The following is a 17,638-nucleotide window of genomic DNA, read 5'->3' as shown; positions in this document are numbered from 1 at the left end:
TTCCCTTGTCGAGCCCACACTGCCTGGGATGGCTGCCTAGCAATGGCAAGAGCAGGTACATCTCTATGCCGCTTCTCAGGGCACTTAAGCACTCCCTAAGCCAATGATGGCCAAAGTTCAGTCTGTCCTTCAGATGTTTTGGGCATCTGCTCCCAGAGTTCCCTACTATTGACCAAGCTGGCAGGGGCTTCTGGGACCTGAAGTCCAAAACACTGGAGGACTAAAGTTTGGGAACCATTGTCCTAAGCAGTTTACAAAGTGTGAGCTAACAACCTGGGTACTCATTTTAGTGACCTCAGAAGGATGCCAGGCTGAGTTGAGCTTGAGCCTTCGCTGGTATTGAACTCGCAACCTTTGTGAGTGAGTGGCTGCAGGACAGGCATTTAACCAGTGCACCACCTGGATTCAGTGGCATCCCTAGGGTTGGTGTCATCCGGTGCAGTAACTCATGGTGTCAATCCACCCCCCCCCCCCCACATTGACCTCCTCCTCTCATTTCATACCATACAGAATCTTTAGTGGTGCTTTTTTGTACTACTGCTACTCGTCAATCGCAGTTCAACTCTGCCGCTGAACGCTAATAGTTCTGACGTAAACAACTACCTGGCAAAATTAAAGCCATACCTTCACATTACAATAGCATACACACAACATACATGGATTTACATGGTCACTGCGAAGATTTGGTTAAAATGGGATGTTGTTAAAGAAAAAATGTCAAATTTCAAATTTAAAAAAAAAAGAATTAAACATTTGAAATTTGACATTTCAATTGTAAAAGAAAATGCTGGGGCCACCCCTTTCTCCTCTCACTGAGCTCCCCCCCCCCCATGTAGATGGTTTTAATATGTGTATATCCTTTTAAATTGTATGCATGTCTTTTTAAATTGATGTGTATTTTAACTGATGTAGTTTGTCTGTTCATTGTTGTTGATCAATGGGGGGAGGCAGATATGAAATAAGTATTATTTCTTAATAAGCAAGCAAATTGATTGATGTAGCATAAGCCATTACCAAAAAAGAAATGCAGTAAAACACAAAACTCAGATACATCATCATTATTATTAAGAATAATTATCTGATTTTTGTGTTTTAGCTGGTTCCTTTTTTGTAATGGCTAAACACAAATCAGTTTGCTTGCTAACTTAACTTAGTTACTTACATAACATGTTATTAACATATAGAAGAGCAATGGTTACAAAAACGTGCTTTGTCTGTTTCCTCCTCCCTAACCCAGCACTGCTGCTGTCTCTGTGAGACATATCATATATCCCCAGGGATTTTCTCATTTTCTATCTTTAGCTTTCCATGTTGGCTACTTGGATGAGGAACACCTGTTTGTCTGTCATTGAACACCAGTGCAATGCAGAGGATACTAGGCAGGGTGACCTACTTGGCAGGAAAAAGCATCCCTCATCTGTTGTCTTTTTAAAAAAATGGTTAAAACAGTAGCCCAAAGGGGCACGGTTCAAGGAGAGAATGAACAGGCAGCATGATGCTTTCTTGCCACCATAAACTGTTCTATTCCACCTCTGTCTGATAATGCATTCTGGAGGGATTTGTTCATTACATTTTAGTGGTTTCAATGTTGGATTATCCCTCTGGGGACCAGGGTTTGATCCCTGGCTTGGCCATGAAACCTAGTAGGCAAGTCACAGGCTCTCAGCCTCAGGAGAAGACAATGGCAAACCTCCTCTGAACAAATCTTGCCAGGAAACCCCTATGATCAGTTCGCCTTAGAGTTGCCATAAATCGGAAGCGACTTGAAGGCACACAATAACAACAACACTCACACCACCTTTTCAGCATTTTAAAAGGATGCAGGTAAATGCCACAGGCTGTTCCTGCCCAAAGGCAGATGTCTGGGGAGAAGTGTTGTCACCCCTGCTTAGGGTGTCATCTGGTGTAGTGATGCCCCTGAAATTTTGTAATGGCATTCAGATGAATATGGTTACAGAACACTTTTCACACCTTCATGCTCAATGTGCAATGGTCTAGTTTACATCCGGTTGGGTCTATGGGACACTGAAGACATGCTTTATGTGCTAGCCAAATCCCCATTCCCCCATTGTACATCACGACACTAGTTAGGGAGTGCTGACGCGCATGGGGATACTCTTGTGTCAGTGTCCCATTATGCATCTTCACAATTCAATAACAGGGCTTCTTAACTCCTCTGCTACATAGATAAGTATATGTAAAGTTATGTACAACGTGACAGAGGATTCCAGCTACAGTTTGTTACAAAACTGCTGACGCTGCAATGGTAATTGTAGGTAGCACTTCCAACCACTAGATAGCACTACAGTATTTCTTTTCAACATATAGCCCAGAGTGTTTGCAATGATCTAAATATCCACAAAATAAAAATGAGACTGAAATGAAGTTTTACCAAAAGATTAAAAATAAGTTAATGTATGAAATAATTAAGCATATGTGAACAAACAGCCCTGATTACTTCCCTTCCTATTCCATTCATTGCCAGTTTTTTCCTTTCCCATAGCCCCATCCAGTCCTAAAAAAGACATTGAGACGCAACTAGAAGTAAACGCTGGGTACATTTATTGCTTTCTGTAATCTATGTGGAGATTATTGTGGATGGCTGTGTGGAGAGGGAGGATTGGTTCCCCGTTTCTATCCATTGGTCTTCATCCCAGTGGAACCCAAGAGCGTTGACTGAAGACCCCGACCGCCCACTGATGAAACGCAGAACTGTGTTTGGGAACATAGGCTCGGCTTCAAAGCTTATCCCTGAACCAGAGCTAGACCCAAAGGCAAAGACGCGGCCAAGATTGGTCCGGAAAGCGAGGTACTCCACGTAGTTTCCAAAACGGCCCAGGACTTGGACAAATCCCTCTCCGTGATACAGCTCCATGCCAGTTGGACTCCCCATAGTACTCCCTTCAGTGATGGACCATGAGTCACCATAGCGAACTTGAATGCTACAATGAACATAGAAAGATGGTGCTGATTAGTGTGGCTTTTGACTATCAAAAGTCTGGTAGCTTTAAGAAGCTTTAGGTAGAATACAAAAGACCATACTGGCCTCAGAGGAGAAGGAGAGGCAAGCACAGCTTCACCATGTCTAGCCCCAGAGGAAGATGAAAGGCCTTCTCTGCATCTTAACTGCTACCACGCTGGCCTCAAAGGGAGTGAAGAACCAGCAGTATCTGCTGGACTTGATTCCCTTCCCCATGGTCATTCCCTTCTTAGGAAACTATCAAATTGGCAACCTATATGCTGCCCTGAGAGCCTTTGTGTCTGAAGAGCAGGGTGTAAATACTTTAAATGAAATGAAAGTTAATGCTTGTCCCATCAGAGGAGAGCATTCTGGTAAAGGTACAGGGTGGGATACAACCCTGCCTGTCAGTCTTTGTGTATACCATCTAGAAAAAGACCTCGATGTGCCATGCAGTCCTCAGAGATGCCATGTGTATGTCACTGATTTGGGAATGTCTTCACTTGAACCAACCTCCCTCCCTCTACACACAAACACACACAACCAGGGGTGAAGGGAGATCATTTTAATAAAAAACTGTAGAATCATAGAGTTGGAAAAGACCTCACTGGCTATTGAGTCAGTGCAGGATCACCAGTTAGAGCATCCCCAGCAAGTAACAAACCAGCCACATTTTAAAGATGTTCAGAGAAGGAGAGACCACCTCTCCAGGCAATTGCTTCAATTGCTGAACTGCTCTATCTGTCAGGAAGTTTCTTCCAATGTTCAGTTGAATTCTACCCTCCTGTAACTTAAAACCATTCAACTTGGTTGTAGCCTCCAAGGCAGCAGAAAACAAGCCTGCCCCTTCCTCTCTGTAACAATCACCAAGCTGAACATGTCCAGCTCCAACTTTTTCTCCTATGTTTTGTTCTCTTTTCATTCTTGTTGCCCTGTTATGAACCTGTTCCAGCTTCTCAATATCCTTCTTAAAATGAGGCACCCAGAGCTGAATGCAGTACTCCAGATGCACTGGAGCAGTGCAGAATATAAGATGACTATGGCCAGAGACAGATGGGCCAAAAGCGCTGTGCTGCCGCCAATACTAGGGTTCCGCAGTGCGCAGCATCCGCATGCTCCAGAACCATAGGATGTGTGGGCGGTGGCCTAATGGCGGCCTCCCGTCCTCACTGGAGCAGCCATCTTGACGTAAGCAACACACAGCGTATAGACATTGCTTGCATTGCTTATGTCACGAGTGTGCACTTGTGACATTTGCGCAGCGACCCCAAAAGAACCCGTTTTTTCTGGGTTCTTTTTGGGGTGGAGGGACACTGCGCAGTTTGACTGCTGTGGTATCCCTCCGCAAGAAAACAGGCCGCATCCAGTCAGTCCTTTCTCGGAGGTATGTACTGGGCCTATCACTTCGCTCAACTTGGAAACTGTGCTTAACTGCATTAATTCTGTTCTGTGAACCACCATTACTATGGCCAGGTAATTCACATTTTCTCTATTCTCTGTCCCCTCCAGCAAACATTGATGATCACTCACATATACAATGTTCCAAACAGGAATTCTGTATCAGTTAGAGAGCCAATGTGGCATAGTGGTTTGAGTGTTGGATTACGACTCTGGAAACCAATGTTTGATTTCTGGTTTGGTCAAGGAACCTACTCAGTGACCTTGGTCAAGTCACACGCTCTCAGCCTCAGGGGAAGGCAATGGCAAATCTCCTCTGACCCAATCTTGCAAAAAACAAAAAACAAAACAAAACAAAACAAAAAAACCAACAACAAACCATAATAAGTGTGACTTAGGGTCGCTATAAGCCAGAAATGACTTGAAGGCACACAACAACAACAATCTGTTACACTAGTTAAGTAACTTCTCCTCCTGGACCATCCTGTCCCCAAACCAGATGGAAAGACCATTCATCCATGCTCAGTAGCCAGCAAAATGGTCCTCTTTCTCCACATGCATAAAGTAGATTGGGAGTGGAATTATTATCATGGCAATCATCTTACAATTGTGACTTATGGTAAGCAGCAATAGTGATTATGGGACAGTTTTGGTATGTTTAGCTAAGGCAATGATGTAGAATACTAGTCAGGGGTTCCAGATCTCAGGCTCCAGACATAATTCCACAGTCCTCAAGGTGAAAAGGATAAATCTCAGGGTTAGAGCACTGCCTTGAAAAGCGTATGTCTGTTCCGCATTTGTAAAGAGTTTAATTTTTTTGTTCCTTGAATGATATACTCCACAATTGTGGCTGATTCTTAATGTATTGTACTTAATGGCCTCACTAGGGGCTGCCCCTTAAAGTGTCACCCTGGCTAATGTGCCCCTTCTTTGACAATGTACCATCAGTCTCAGGTTTTGGCAATGAAATCTGAGAACCTGGAATAATCCTGACCTAGTAACCCTGGTCTCAAAAGATATACATACCTTAGTAGGTACCTGTCATTTGCTCTTATTTTGAGGGCAGTCATAGGGCCATTCAGCTGGTTACTTGACTGGTCAAAATAGTCCCCTCCATCGCCACCATATTCTCCAGAGAAAGAAGAAAGCCTTGTCTGGACTGGATCCATAAAAGAGATGAACGGCAGATTTATTAGTTAAATAGGAGATCTATTCTTTGCCCTTCCCTTACTCCCTTGGAATAACCACTGAGGACTTCTTCCCTCTCTGGTCTGACATTATTTTAACTGCCATGGCTCCATGCTATGGAATTCTGGGAAGTGTAGTTTGTTTCAGCACCAGAGCTCTGGTGCCACAACAAACTACATGTCCCAGAATTCCACTGCATATTTTTTAAAAACTTAAACTTTTAACTATTCTGAGCTAACATCTGACTTTGAAGAAGGGTGGGATATAAATCAAATAAACCATGAGCATCATCATGTAATGGTCATGATTTATTCCAAAGTAGTATTGCTCATGATTCAAAAATATTGCGGTGAGATGCTGTAGTGGAGGACGGACACTGTTTCCTAAACCTAAACTAGTTCCTAAGCCAGTTCCAAAGAGAAAAAGAAAAGTATTTAAAATCAGATTCACTTTTTTTTTAATAAAGTTGATTGAGTTTATATATTTTAATTTTATTTAAAAAGGTAGGAATACAAAGTATAAATGCGTTAGTTTCAATGCCAAAAGGCAGTAGAGAAATGATGATAATCTTTTGAAATCTTAGATAATTGCACCAAGCATTCCAGTACACAATAAATGGAGGTTGTATTATTAGAGTTCAGTTCCTCCGTCCGCCCCCCAAAATTCAGCCTGGGAGCTAGATCTGGCTTTTCCGTGAATTTTGTCTGTTAATTGTTCTATTTTGGCAATCTCCATTACTTTGATCTGTTATACTTTAATTGTTAGGATTACAGGATTTCTGGAGGAAGTACAATCTTGGCAGCTAACGAAAGATGAAGAAGCTTAGAAGTTAAGGGATAATTATCATCTGAGATATTAGAATTTCAATTATTTAATCCAGGACATGCAATATAGTGAAACCACAGTTGTCTGCTGTCTTTTAATGTAATTCAAGTTTCCATGTTTTAACCTGCTTCTGAAGCTGTTTTATTAAAGATAGTCTGATCTACCACTTTGTGTACATACGCTTTCAAGTCACCTGTTGACTTATGGCGTCTCCATTAATTTCATAGTGTCTTTTTAAGCAAGGAATATTCAGAGATGGTTTTGCCTGTTCCTTCCTCTTAAATACAGCCTACCACACCTGGCATTTGTTGGTGGTCTCCCATTCAAGTACTAACCAGAGCTGACCCTGCTTAGCTTCCAAAAATCTGAAAGGATCTGGTTTTTAGGTATCCTGATTTACCAGCAGGTGATAATAACAGTGTTGCTCCCAGATTATTGTTTTGTGGGGTTTCCACACTACAGAGATATAGCAGTTTGATACCACTTTGGCTTGGTTTCATATCACTTTGGAAAATTCCAAAAGTAAAAAGCAGCTGATTTTGTCTACTTTCTGTGCAAGTTAATGTCAGATTAATGCTCAGTGCCTCTGACAATGTCTGAAAAAGATCCCATTTCTGTGGGATTTTCCCAATTTAAATCTCGTTTCTGCATGGGATAAACGCTGTGAGACAAATATGACAGATGCCTTCTTTCTTGATCTTACCTGGGCTTCCTGACACTCCAGCACACAGGAAGGACAGCAGAATTAATGCCACCATCTCAGAGGATGAAATACGATAGCCCTGAAAGTTGCAAAACAAATGAAAGGTACCGCTATACAAGAACGTTTAATTTGTTATTTAATCTGGAATCCCTTATATATTTACCTGGGAAGCTGAACCCAATGGGACTTACTTCTAAATAGGCAGTGTGGTGTTGTTGTTTGCTATCAAGTCAACTTCGACTTATGGCGACCCTATGGACAAAAGAACTCCAAGAACTCTACTCATCAACCAGTCCTACTTAAGTCTTGCAGACCCAGGGCTGTGGCTTCCTGCAATGTGGTCTTACCCTTTGTGTACTACCTTCCACTTTCCACAACATAATCGTCTTTTCCAACAAGTCCTGTCTGATAAATCTAAAGTACAATAGCCTCCATTTAATCAGCTGAATTCAGAATTCATGCACTCGCTTTGCTCTCAGTCTTATCATTGTGGTAGTCCATGGTATTCACAGAACCTACTTACAAAATTTTGTTAGTTTATCTTGCTCCGCTTCGCGATTTACCTTGCTTAAGAGGAGGACTTGCACCTGGTCATAGGAACACAGCATTGTGACATTCTCTTTTGGTTTTTCATGTGTTTGATGTTCAGGAAGGCATTTCACATTATCAGTCTCTCCTCTGGAAGAAATAGGGCTTTATCTTTCACAGACCAGCTCTGGTTGGTTTGGCAACAGATTGTGCTCTATTAAGGGAGGTTCATTTTACCTGTCACTCGTCGCAGGGGAAACTAACAGACCTTCTATTGTGATCTAATATTTCATCTCCTTTTCAGCATTCACAAAGGAACATTCATATACAGAAAATACTAACCAAATGAACAGATGCCTCAGCATTTGTATTCCCCAAGTTCTCCTCTGCTTGTAAATCCTATGGTAACTCAACATTTGGGCAGCTCCTAGAATATTCTGCTTCTTAGGGTGAAACAGAAATGACTTGATGTCAAGTATTAAAAAAAATAAAGAGAGTTACAGTTCTATGCATGGTACCTCAATAGCAACCCAAGGCATACTGGAAAAGGAGAAATCACTACTATCAAAGACTCCACAAACGGGATCTACAACAAAATGTTGCAGCATGGAATGACCTAATTCAATGCTTTTCGCTGGGCTATTCCATTCCACCCCCACCCGCATCTAAAAACCAGTACAAATTAAACACAGTACATCAATCCTGAATTCCAGAAATGAAGAGAATGATATATGGTGTGACAGATCCAGTATACAGTACATACAGTTAGCCCTCCATATCCATGGATTTTTTAATCCACGGATGCAAACATCCACGGTTTGAAAATATTTTTAAAATACATAAATTCCAAAAAGCAAACCTTGATTTTGCCATTTTATATAACAGGCACCGTTTAACTATGTCATTGTTTTTAATGGGATTTGAGCATCCATGGATTTTGGTCCATGAACGAAACCCCAATGGATACATAAGAGCCCATTGTACTCTCATACAACTAGGTTTACCAATTTACTCAAGGGAGAGGAAATCCCCAGACAGGATTCCTCTTGTACTTGTAGAGCTTGGCAATGTTCCTTTCTTAGACTACAGCTCCCAGAATCCCCCAGCCAACTTGAGATGTATTTTGCACTTAGAAGAAATTTCTCCATTTTGCAGGCTAAGATTTTGTCTCTTTTCTTTGCAAATAGTGCAGCTGCCAAGAAAGGCGAGGAGCCGTGATCGGCTTTGGCCACCTTTGAGCAGGCAGGCTAAATTACTCTTTCCCAGTGAAAAATGTGAGAAGCTGAAGCTGGATGTGTGTAACTTTTGAGCAGGTTGAATGTACAGCCTGGTAGCCCTCTTTGCAAATTTTCTGCAACACATGGTACAGGTAGGGAAACATTTTTTGCAGACTCATAGAACTGTCATAAGATGGCACTAGACGCCACAAAATTGGGCCATTAGCTCCCTCTGTTTTGTATTAACTACCTAATATCTGCAGAGCAGCCTTTTAAGGACTTCAGATCACTTTACCACCACCCAAGCCTCTATGCATTACGTCTATTCACAAATATGGCTTCTGTGGCTGTGAAGGACATTACATCCTTCTTCAGGATATATATCCCTGAGGTGACCCAGGTAGAATTTAATGCTTTTTTTATGTATGACTTTATATTTTTAATTTACCTTTTCTCCAAGGAAATTGGGGCAAAGAACAGAAATGCCTCCTGTTTATCTTCAGAACAGCCCTTTGAAGTAGGTTAAATAAAGGATGACTCAGGGATTGGCATCTTTGGGCAAATGCCAGGGCTAGAGAACCCATGGCTGAAGCCTGCCTTTTGCAGATTTGGGATGTTATTATTGGTAGCGATTTGCACTTTTCTTACTGTATTTTTACCACCAAGGATGGGAAGAAGGATTTTCTGCCTCATATCCCAAAACAATGTGGTTGGATCTATGTAGCTTGGCTTGAGGGCCAAGGAGAAGCAACATTTATTGCTCCGCTCTAGGCTCCCAAATGTTGCGGGATGGTCCTCCTGCTTACTCAAGTGTTGTGTCACACTGTCTGGCCACAGCCAGGACCCTCTCCTGGCATAGGAGGAGGTCCAGCAGACAATCCCTTTGCCCAACAGGCTCCTCTGTTATTTGGGGCCAGTCCTAGGGTGACTGACCCCAGAATAACATGTGAACTTCCTACCTGAGTAGAATTTGAACTCAGTTCTCCTTGGTCATAATTTTACACTCTGGTCTAATTCAAGGCTGACAAATCTAGGGGCCTCTGAATGTTATTTGAATCCAGTTTGGAGAAGTAGTGTAGCATAGTGGTTTGAGTGTTGGACTACAACTGGAGCTTGATTCCCTGCTCAACCATGAAAGCCACTGGATGACCATGGGCAAGTCACACTGTCTCAGCCTCAGAGGATGGCAATGGCAAACCTCTAAAGAAATTTGCCAAGAAAACCCCATGATAGGTTTGCCTTCGGTTGCCACCAGCCAGGAACAACTTGCAAGACACACAAAACATCAATGCACAGTTAAAGAGCCTTGCCAGGGAGGGATGTGTGGTGTAGGCATGATGCCACCACACCCCTGTTCATAAGAAAAAGTTTCAGTCTTACTCACTCTTCATATACCAACTATGTTTCCCCCTTTTAAAGCACAAAGAGGAGCCCATTCTGTGTGCGCTGCCTGCAGAGGACTTTTGGTTGCCATTGAGGACTGGAAGGACTGGAGCCACTTTCTTTATGGAAGTCAAAAGCACACTGGGAAAGTAGAAAGGAGCATGCGCTGTTGTAGTAGCTAAGCTTGCAGACTGACCTATGCCTTTGACTACAGCTGTTTCTTTTCAATATAGAGGAAGTGGACTGTATCCCCCCCTTAATATAATAATAGCATGATACTATGAACTGCTAATGTCTGCAAATGAAATTATGTTAAAGGCAGGGGAACAGATTGCCTTTCAAAAGTTGGCAACCCTAGTAGATGATTTTTCTTACAAGCCAAAACCTTTCAGCAGTACCTCTGCTAAAACACTTGAAAGCAGGACGATGGCTAAAAGTGATGATTCTTGTTGTTGTTGGAATAGTTTAAGGACAGTTAAACTACTACTTTAAAGACAACTACTTTAACTTTAAAAGTTTAAAAACTCTAAACTTTAAAAGAGCAGAAAAGAGTTGCTGCTCTTTTCTCCAACAGAACTACCATGTCTCCACCATCTTTGCAATAAATATTTTTTAAAAAAACCCAACAGGTGTAAAAATCAACATTTGCTCATTTTCTTCCTAAGAGGTTAGAAAAGCATCATCTGCTGAATGCCTTGCCTTCTAGGGAGCTACTTGAAGGCACAGGAGCTTTGGCAAAATAAAATTTGGCAACTTAAGTAGCTGTTGTTATCCAAAGAAGACAACAAAATGAAATACAGTACCAAGAGCCCTTATATACATAAGGCTTTTCTGAAGAGCTCATAGGGCTTCACCTATATGATCACAGTCATTCTTACAACTGTCCCGTAAGGTTGTTGTTGCTCATCTGGGAAGGGAAGAGGTGAAGAGAGAGGGGCTTCCTTAAGGTGAATACAGACACATCTACACTGTAGAAATAATGCACTTGGACACCACTTTAACTGCCATGGCTCCATCCTAAAAAAAACCCCATGGGATTTGTAGTTTTGTGACGCACCAGCACTCTTTGGCAGAGAAGGTTGAAGACCTTATAAAAATACAGATCCCAGGATTCTGTAAAATAGCTACAGCACTTAAAGTGGTGTCAAACTGCATTATTTCTACAGTGTAGATGCACCCTGTATAGCTTGGAGAGGAGTTTGCAATGGTTTCCACTCTGGGCTGCTGTGTGTAATACAGTCCATACCCCTGGATTTTATTTTTTCACTGATTCAAACATCCACAGATATATACATTCCAAAAAGGCAAACCTTGATTATACCATTTTATATAAGGGATACCATTTTGCTCCACCACTGTATTCAACGGAATTTGAGCATCCACAGATTTTGGTATCCATAGGGTTCCTAGAAGCAAACCTCAGTGGATATCAAGGGCCCAGTATGCCTCCCTTTGTTGCATTTCTCCCTGGCATTCAACTGTGAAAGATGCAAGAACATTACTAGAGTAAAAGTGACAATGCTTCTCTCTCTTCCCATCCTCCCCAGTCCACCCCCACTTCCATTCTGGAACTGGGCCACAATCCTCCGGCTTTTCTTCCTCTCTGACTCATTCTCTCTTTCAAACAATCCTTGCTTGGGGCTTTGCCACCTCCACCCACCTACCCACCCACCCTTTTTCTATTTGGCTCCAAGCCCATGGAATAGCTGAAACAAGTTCTTTTGACTATAAAGTGCTTTTAACTTTTTGACTACATGGTGGGGTGGGTAGCTTCCAAGCTCCCACACTGGAAGATGGTTTCCAAGGAGGTCACCCTAGTATGCCAACCTCTGAGGTGGCAACAGGGCAAGGCATGGGGTACGGATGCGTGGGTGTGGAATACATGTGCAGCAAGTGCAGACAGACAGACTTTGAGCCAAAACTCCTGCGTTCATTCTCTCTCCCCCTTCAGACTCTCCTTCCTCAGACTGTGATTCATTTCTCTTCTTCCGGCTGGGTAGCTCCAACCTTCCAGAGAACACACAAACGCACACAGGCAACAAATCCCTGCTTCACATTCCTTCCCCATGACTTGATCCGTCTGGGCATCCTCGTCTTCTGGTTTCCGTCTCTTCAGCCTTCATCTTCTCCTCCTCCTCTTTGCCTTCTCTCTGCTTCTTTTTATCTATTATATTATTGCAAGGTTGGATTTCATCATGCAACTTCCATTCATCAATATTTTTAATCAATTACAGCCAGCTTTGCTTTCTCTAAGGGACAAATACACAATAGAATATACAACAACAGACACAGGGTTAATGGTAAAGTAGTAGGAGGACAGGGTTTGAATGCCTGCTGGGCCATGGAAACTCACTGGAGTGGAATAAAATAGAATTGACAACAGCCAAGCTTTCCCAAAAGTAAGTAGTAAAGTTGTAGGAGGACAGGTTTTGAATCCCATTTGGGCCATGGAAACCTACTGGGGTGTAATACACAACTGGGGTGGAATACAAAAGAATACACAACAACAACCAAGCTTCCCCCAAAAGTAAATAGCAAAGTAGAAGGAGGCCTGAGTTTGAATCCCAGCTCAGCCATGCAAACCCATTGGGTGACCGTGCGCACGCCAGTCACACTTTCTCAGACTCAGAGGATGGCAATGGCAAACCTCCTCTGAAGAAACCTGCCAAGAAAACCCCATGATAGGTTTGCCTTAGGGTTGTCATAAATCTGAAACAACTTGAAGGCATGCAACAAGAAGTCCCCAATGTGTTGTATAGAAATCTGCAAACTGCACACCCTAACAGTCCAGATTTGTCAGTGCCAGTCCCAATTCATTCTCCTCCATCATCCCACTTTTGCAGCTGCTTTTAAAATGTCCTTCCACTTTCCCCCTTTCTCCTCACTTTATTTCAATTGCTACAGAGTTCAAAATGCAAAAGTAGCTTGCTCTCAATTCATTGGGGGCAGAGAACAGGAGAAGAGGTTGTGGAATCTTGCTCTTCCCAGTGGGCTAAAGCAAAAGCAAACTGCTGCTACTGCTCCTATTTTATGAGTTAAAAGTTAGAACACCTTAACTGAACTCAGAGGTTGCATGGCCACACATGTTTTGGTTTTCATCTGTGAAATGTTGGAGGATATATTATTGTATTCTTCAGGGCTTACCAGAAAATGAAGAATTTACCTTTTTGGACTACAGTTCCTAAACCTCTCCATCATGAGAGTTGTAATGCAAAAAAGGAAGTTTTCTAGGCTCTGGGGCTTTATCTCTAGTAATTGTGATAAGGAGTGTATCCTTTAATTGGTGTATTAGAGTGGGGCTACGCATGGAAGAGAATGGTGTAACAAAATCCTAAGGTAAACTGAGACAGAGCCATTCTCCCTAATATAGTAGATTATTTTAAATATATATATTTTACTTGCTTTTTAATCAGTTTTATAGTGTTTTAATGTGATGATTTTAAATTGGTTTTAAAAAAAATTGTAATCATTATTAATTTGTTTTTATGGAAGCTGCCTTAGGCCCCATCCTGGGAGAAAGACAGCATATAAATAAAGTAAAGAATAAAGAAAGAATAAATAAATACTTTCTGGAAGCTTTTACATGGAAGTGAGGTTTCAAAAAATAGCCATCCCTTTCCATGGATAGGTTTAGTCTACCATTGCTTTCCCCTATTATCTACAGTCCAGATATTAGTTTCCTTAACACAGGCTAAAAATAAAATAAAATAGCCATTCACCTTCTCACCTATGGTGAACAGAAACTGTCTACAGGTAACCACATAGGAAGACATTTGCAAACTTAATACACATGGGCAAAGCGTAGTACTCCAGAGTCTTAATGTGAAAATTAATGTTTGAATTGGATTGATTGTTTAATGCTTTCAAATGGTTGTACCACATGTTGCTTTAGCTATTTTGTTTTAACTTGTATTGTAAGCCACATTGGCTGCAATACTGGGAGAAAAGCAAGATATAGGTCAAATAAATAAATGCTGTTGGACTACAACTCCCATCAGCATAGCCAAGGATAAGGGGGTATGGGAACTGCGCTTGAACAACTTGCAGGGCTTAAATACTTGGAACAAATTGGCTCTGTTTGCAAAAAGGGACAGGAACCTGTGGCAAGCCATTTCCTTGTCCTGATCAGATTATTTTTTGAGCTGTTCCCAGTCAGGAAATTACAGAAGCCAACTCACTTGACACTGGCTTCCGCCAAGGAATGCAAGGAATTAGATTTTTACAGGAGAATGCCGACTGTTCCCTCTTACCCCACAGATATGCAAGGGCCAGGACACAGCTGTAGCAGTTCCATTGCTGGACTTTGTTTTCCACAAATAAACTCCTTGGACTTGTTTCACACAGAAGGGTGCATTATCTTTCATCCCAGGTGAGAGGAGACATCTCCTTTACAGTTTTGAAGAGTCAGCATGGCATAGTGGCTTGAGCATTGGACTGTGATTCTGGAGATCAGGGTTTGAATTCAGGCTCAGTCATGGAAACCCACTGGGCGACCTTGGGCAAGTCCCACTCTCTCAGCCCAAGAGGATGGCCATGGCACAACCGCTCTATAGAAAGTTGCCAAGAAAACCCCATGCTAGGGTTCACCCCCTTAGGGTCACTGTAAGTCAGAAATGACTGGAAGGCACACAACAACACCTCTCTTAAAGCTACAGGCGCAGCCTCCAGTTTTCGCTCTGACAACTGGAATGGCCTTGAAAGAATAGCTGGGGAGAAACTGAAAATACAATGAACTATATTACAGTAATGTCCCAAAAGAATGAAACCACAACTCTACCATATATACAATGACCATATATTAATATGTAAGTAACCACCTTGCAGTAATGCTACATAACACTAGATGTACAATAGAAAGTACTATAGATAACAGTATATCCCAAATAGTGAACTGTATATCTGAAACTGTTCACCCTGCACATAGCCCTCCATAAGACCAGAAACAGAAAATGCAGACCTATGACTAACATCTTCAATTTTTTTCCTCCTGTTTGCCTGATGAAGAAGCCAGTGTAACTGCGAAAGCTTGCAACATGTAGTTGTGCATTTTGGTTGGCCCAATAAAGATATCATATTTACTGTACGGCCAACACAGCTAGATTTTTTTTCCTTCTCCTGTATGGTTTGTAACTGATGAAGAAGCTGGTGGGACTCCGAAAGCTTGCAACGTGTATATTGTGCATTTCGGTTGGCCATTAAAGATCTCGCTGTTTGGTGGTTTTTTGTTTGAATATGTTAAATGGCCAACACAGATAGTCACTCTGGTGACTCTGATGGCCTTGCAGCTTGGCTGGTTGTGAGCTATGCCTGAGGAGAGACATACCTCTAACTTATCTCCTTTCCTCCCCACTTCTGCCCTCCATCCATTGCCCCACCACCACCTTCAGATGACTCACTGGGTGGTGTCCCGGAGAGGCTGGTATGAACTAAGGGGCCAGGAATGCGCAGCCAAGGGAGGCCATAAGGGCAAGTGCAAGAAAAGGGAGAATGACTCACTGACACAGAAGAGAGAGAAGGAAATGATGGGGGTGGAGGGCCCGGCAAAAGGAGCAGGAGGCTTAAGAGAAAGGGAGATGTTGGGCAGTGAAATGTAGAACACAGGGGGAGAAAAAGTCTGGGAAGTGTTACCCTAAGCCCAGAAGCAGAGCATGAGATAAAATTAGGAGGAAAAAGAAAAGAAATCCAGTGGATCCTTGTTATCTGCTGGAATTTGGTTCCTGGGCTCCGCCGTGGATACCCAACATCCATGGATGTTCCAGTCCCATTAAGTACAGTAGCATATTAAAATGGTGTCCTTTATATAAAATTGCAAAATCAAGGTTTGCTATTTGGAATATCTATAGATATAGATATAGATATTTCCAAGCCGCGGATGCTTGAATCCGTGGAGAAAAATATCCGTGGATGTGGAGGGCTCCCTGTATAGGTTGGTTAATCCTTTCGATCAAAGGTTTCTTAATCCATAGGATAGGACCAGTGGTGTAGAGATGTGTGTGTATGCTGTATGTCTCAAGCCATTTCTGATTGATGGTGACCATAAGGCAATCCTTTCACAAAGTTTTCTTGGCATGTTTCTCCAGAGGGGGGTTGCCATTGCCTTCCTCTGAGGCTGAGAGAGTGTGACTTGCCCAAGGTCACCTGGTGGGTTTCTATGGTTGATCAGATTTCAAATTCCTGCTCCATCATGGAAACCCAGTGGGTGACATTGGGCAAGTTACACTCTCTCAGCCTCAGAGAATGGCAATGGCAAACTCCCTCTGATGAAACTTGCCAAGAAAACCCCCAGATTGGTTCACTTTAGGATTGCCATAAGTCGGAAATGATTTGAAGGCACACAACAACAAATCCTATCCTACTACACATACCCTCCGCCACTTGGCTGTCTTCCAGAGCAATGTGAATGGGAAGAGGAAGAATAACTGACCATGGGGAAAACGATAAAAATAAATGGAACAATCAGCACTGGGGACAAAGGAACTTGAAAATAGACGTGGATTCAGTCAAGGAAGCCATGGTGCTGAGTTCACAAGGACTGAGCAAGGCTGTTAATGGTCTTTTGGAGATTTCTCATTCATAGGGTTCTCTTAAGTTGAATCCATCCTGTGTAACTGTCCAACATTGCACAGATCTAACCTAAGAGACATGTGGCAGAACAACACCAGAGTATGGTCAAGACGACCAAAGTTATAGAGGAACACACAAGCTAGGAGAGGCTGCAGCAGTTTGCTTTACCTAGAGCCTACTGGGAAGGGCAAGAATTATTTGAATTAATTGCTGAATTAATTGAGAACAAAGTGCTCTTGCACTTTGACTCAGGTCCAGTCCACCACTGCAGAAATAATCCAATGTTTTAACTGTCCTGGCTCAATGCTAGGGCATTCTGGGAATTGTAATTTTGTGAGACATTTAGCCTTCTCTGTCAGAGAGCTCTGATACTATTAAAAATGACAATTCCCAGGATTGCCTAGCACTGAGCCAGGGCAGTTAAACAGTATCAAACTGGATTATTTCTGCAGTGTGGATTGGGCATCCGTTTGCAGCAACAGGAGTAACAAAACAAAAGAGGAAAGTGGGAGGAAAAGAGAAACTGGGACATTTTTAAAGCATTTGGAAAAGTCTGATGGCAGGATTAATCTGGACCGTTCCTGCCAAAACTTGGAGGGTATGGATTTAATGGCACATAACAACCACAATGCACACCATGATAGTATATCACATCTACCCTTCCTCACAACCTGACCTCTCCATGCAGGTAGAAAACAAAGTGCCCTTTTCTGTTTCAGTGGGCCAGTTAGGGAGGCTTCTTGGACCAGACATACCCCATCCCTGATCTGAAAAAAGGAAAGTTTCACCACAATGGGTCTTTAGAGACCTGTCTCAGCAATGCAAGACAGCTGGGGCATATTAGCCAGGGCCTCTCACAATTTATATGCATGC

The 17,638-nt window shown here is 42.4% G+C and overlaps 1 protein-coding gene across 1 annotated transcript; it reads right to left on the bottom strand.

Annotated features, from left to right (window-relative positions):
- Positions 1-2,568: 2,568 nt before the first annotated feature.
- LOC149303806 (zymogen granule membrane protein 16-like) lies at positions 2,569-7,886 on the bottom strand. The gene is made up of 3 exons (XM_089480651.1): positions 7,074-7,886; positions 5,384-5,516; positions 2,569-2,942 (listed from the first exon to the last, which is right to left on the bottom strand). Exons 1-3 carry the CDS (start codon positions 7,126-7,128, stop codon positions 2,579-2,581), a joined length of 552 nt encoding a protein of 183 aa, XP_089336777.1. The 5' UTR covers positions 7,129-7,886; the 3' UTR covers positions 2,569-2,578.
- Between the last annotated feature and the right edge of the window lie 9,752 nt (positions 7,887-17,638).

Source organism: Sceloporus occidentalis, unplaced genomic scaffold (genome assembly GCF_023333645.1).
Source record: "Sceloporus occidentalis isolate IW3139 unplaced genomic scaffold, rSceOcc1.0.p SCAF_14, whole genome shotgun sequence".
Classification (NCBI taxonomy): Eukaryota; Metazoa; Chordata; class Lepidosauria; order Squamata; family Phrynosomatidae; genus Sceloporus; species Sceloporus occidentalis.
This window is presented reverse-complemented; position numbering and strand designations above follow the sequence as displayed.

What these genes read in the sequence shown, in the direction of transcription:
- LOC149303806 (XM_089480651.1), bottom strand. Translation starts at nt 7,128, where the DNA reads ATGGTGGCATTAATTCTGCTGTCCTTCCTGTGTGCTGGAGTGTCAGGA. An exon ending in TGGAGTGTCAGGAAGCCCAG is followed by an intron (nt 5,517 to 7,073) that starts GTAAGATCAAGA and finishes TTATGGATCCAG; the next exon opens with TCCAGACAAGGCTTTCTTCT. An exon ending in AATGACAGGTACCTACTAAG is followed by an intron (nt 2,943 to 5,383) that starts GTATGTATATCT and finishes TGTTCATTGTAG; the next exon opens with CATTCAAGTTCGCTATGGTG.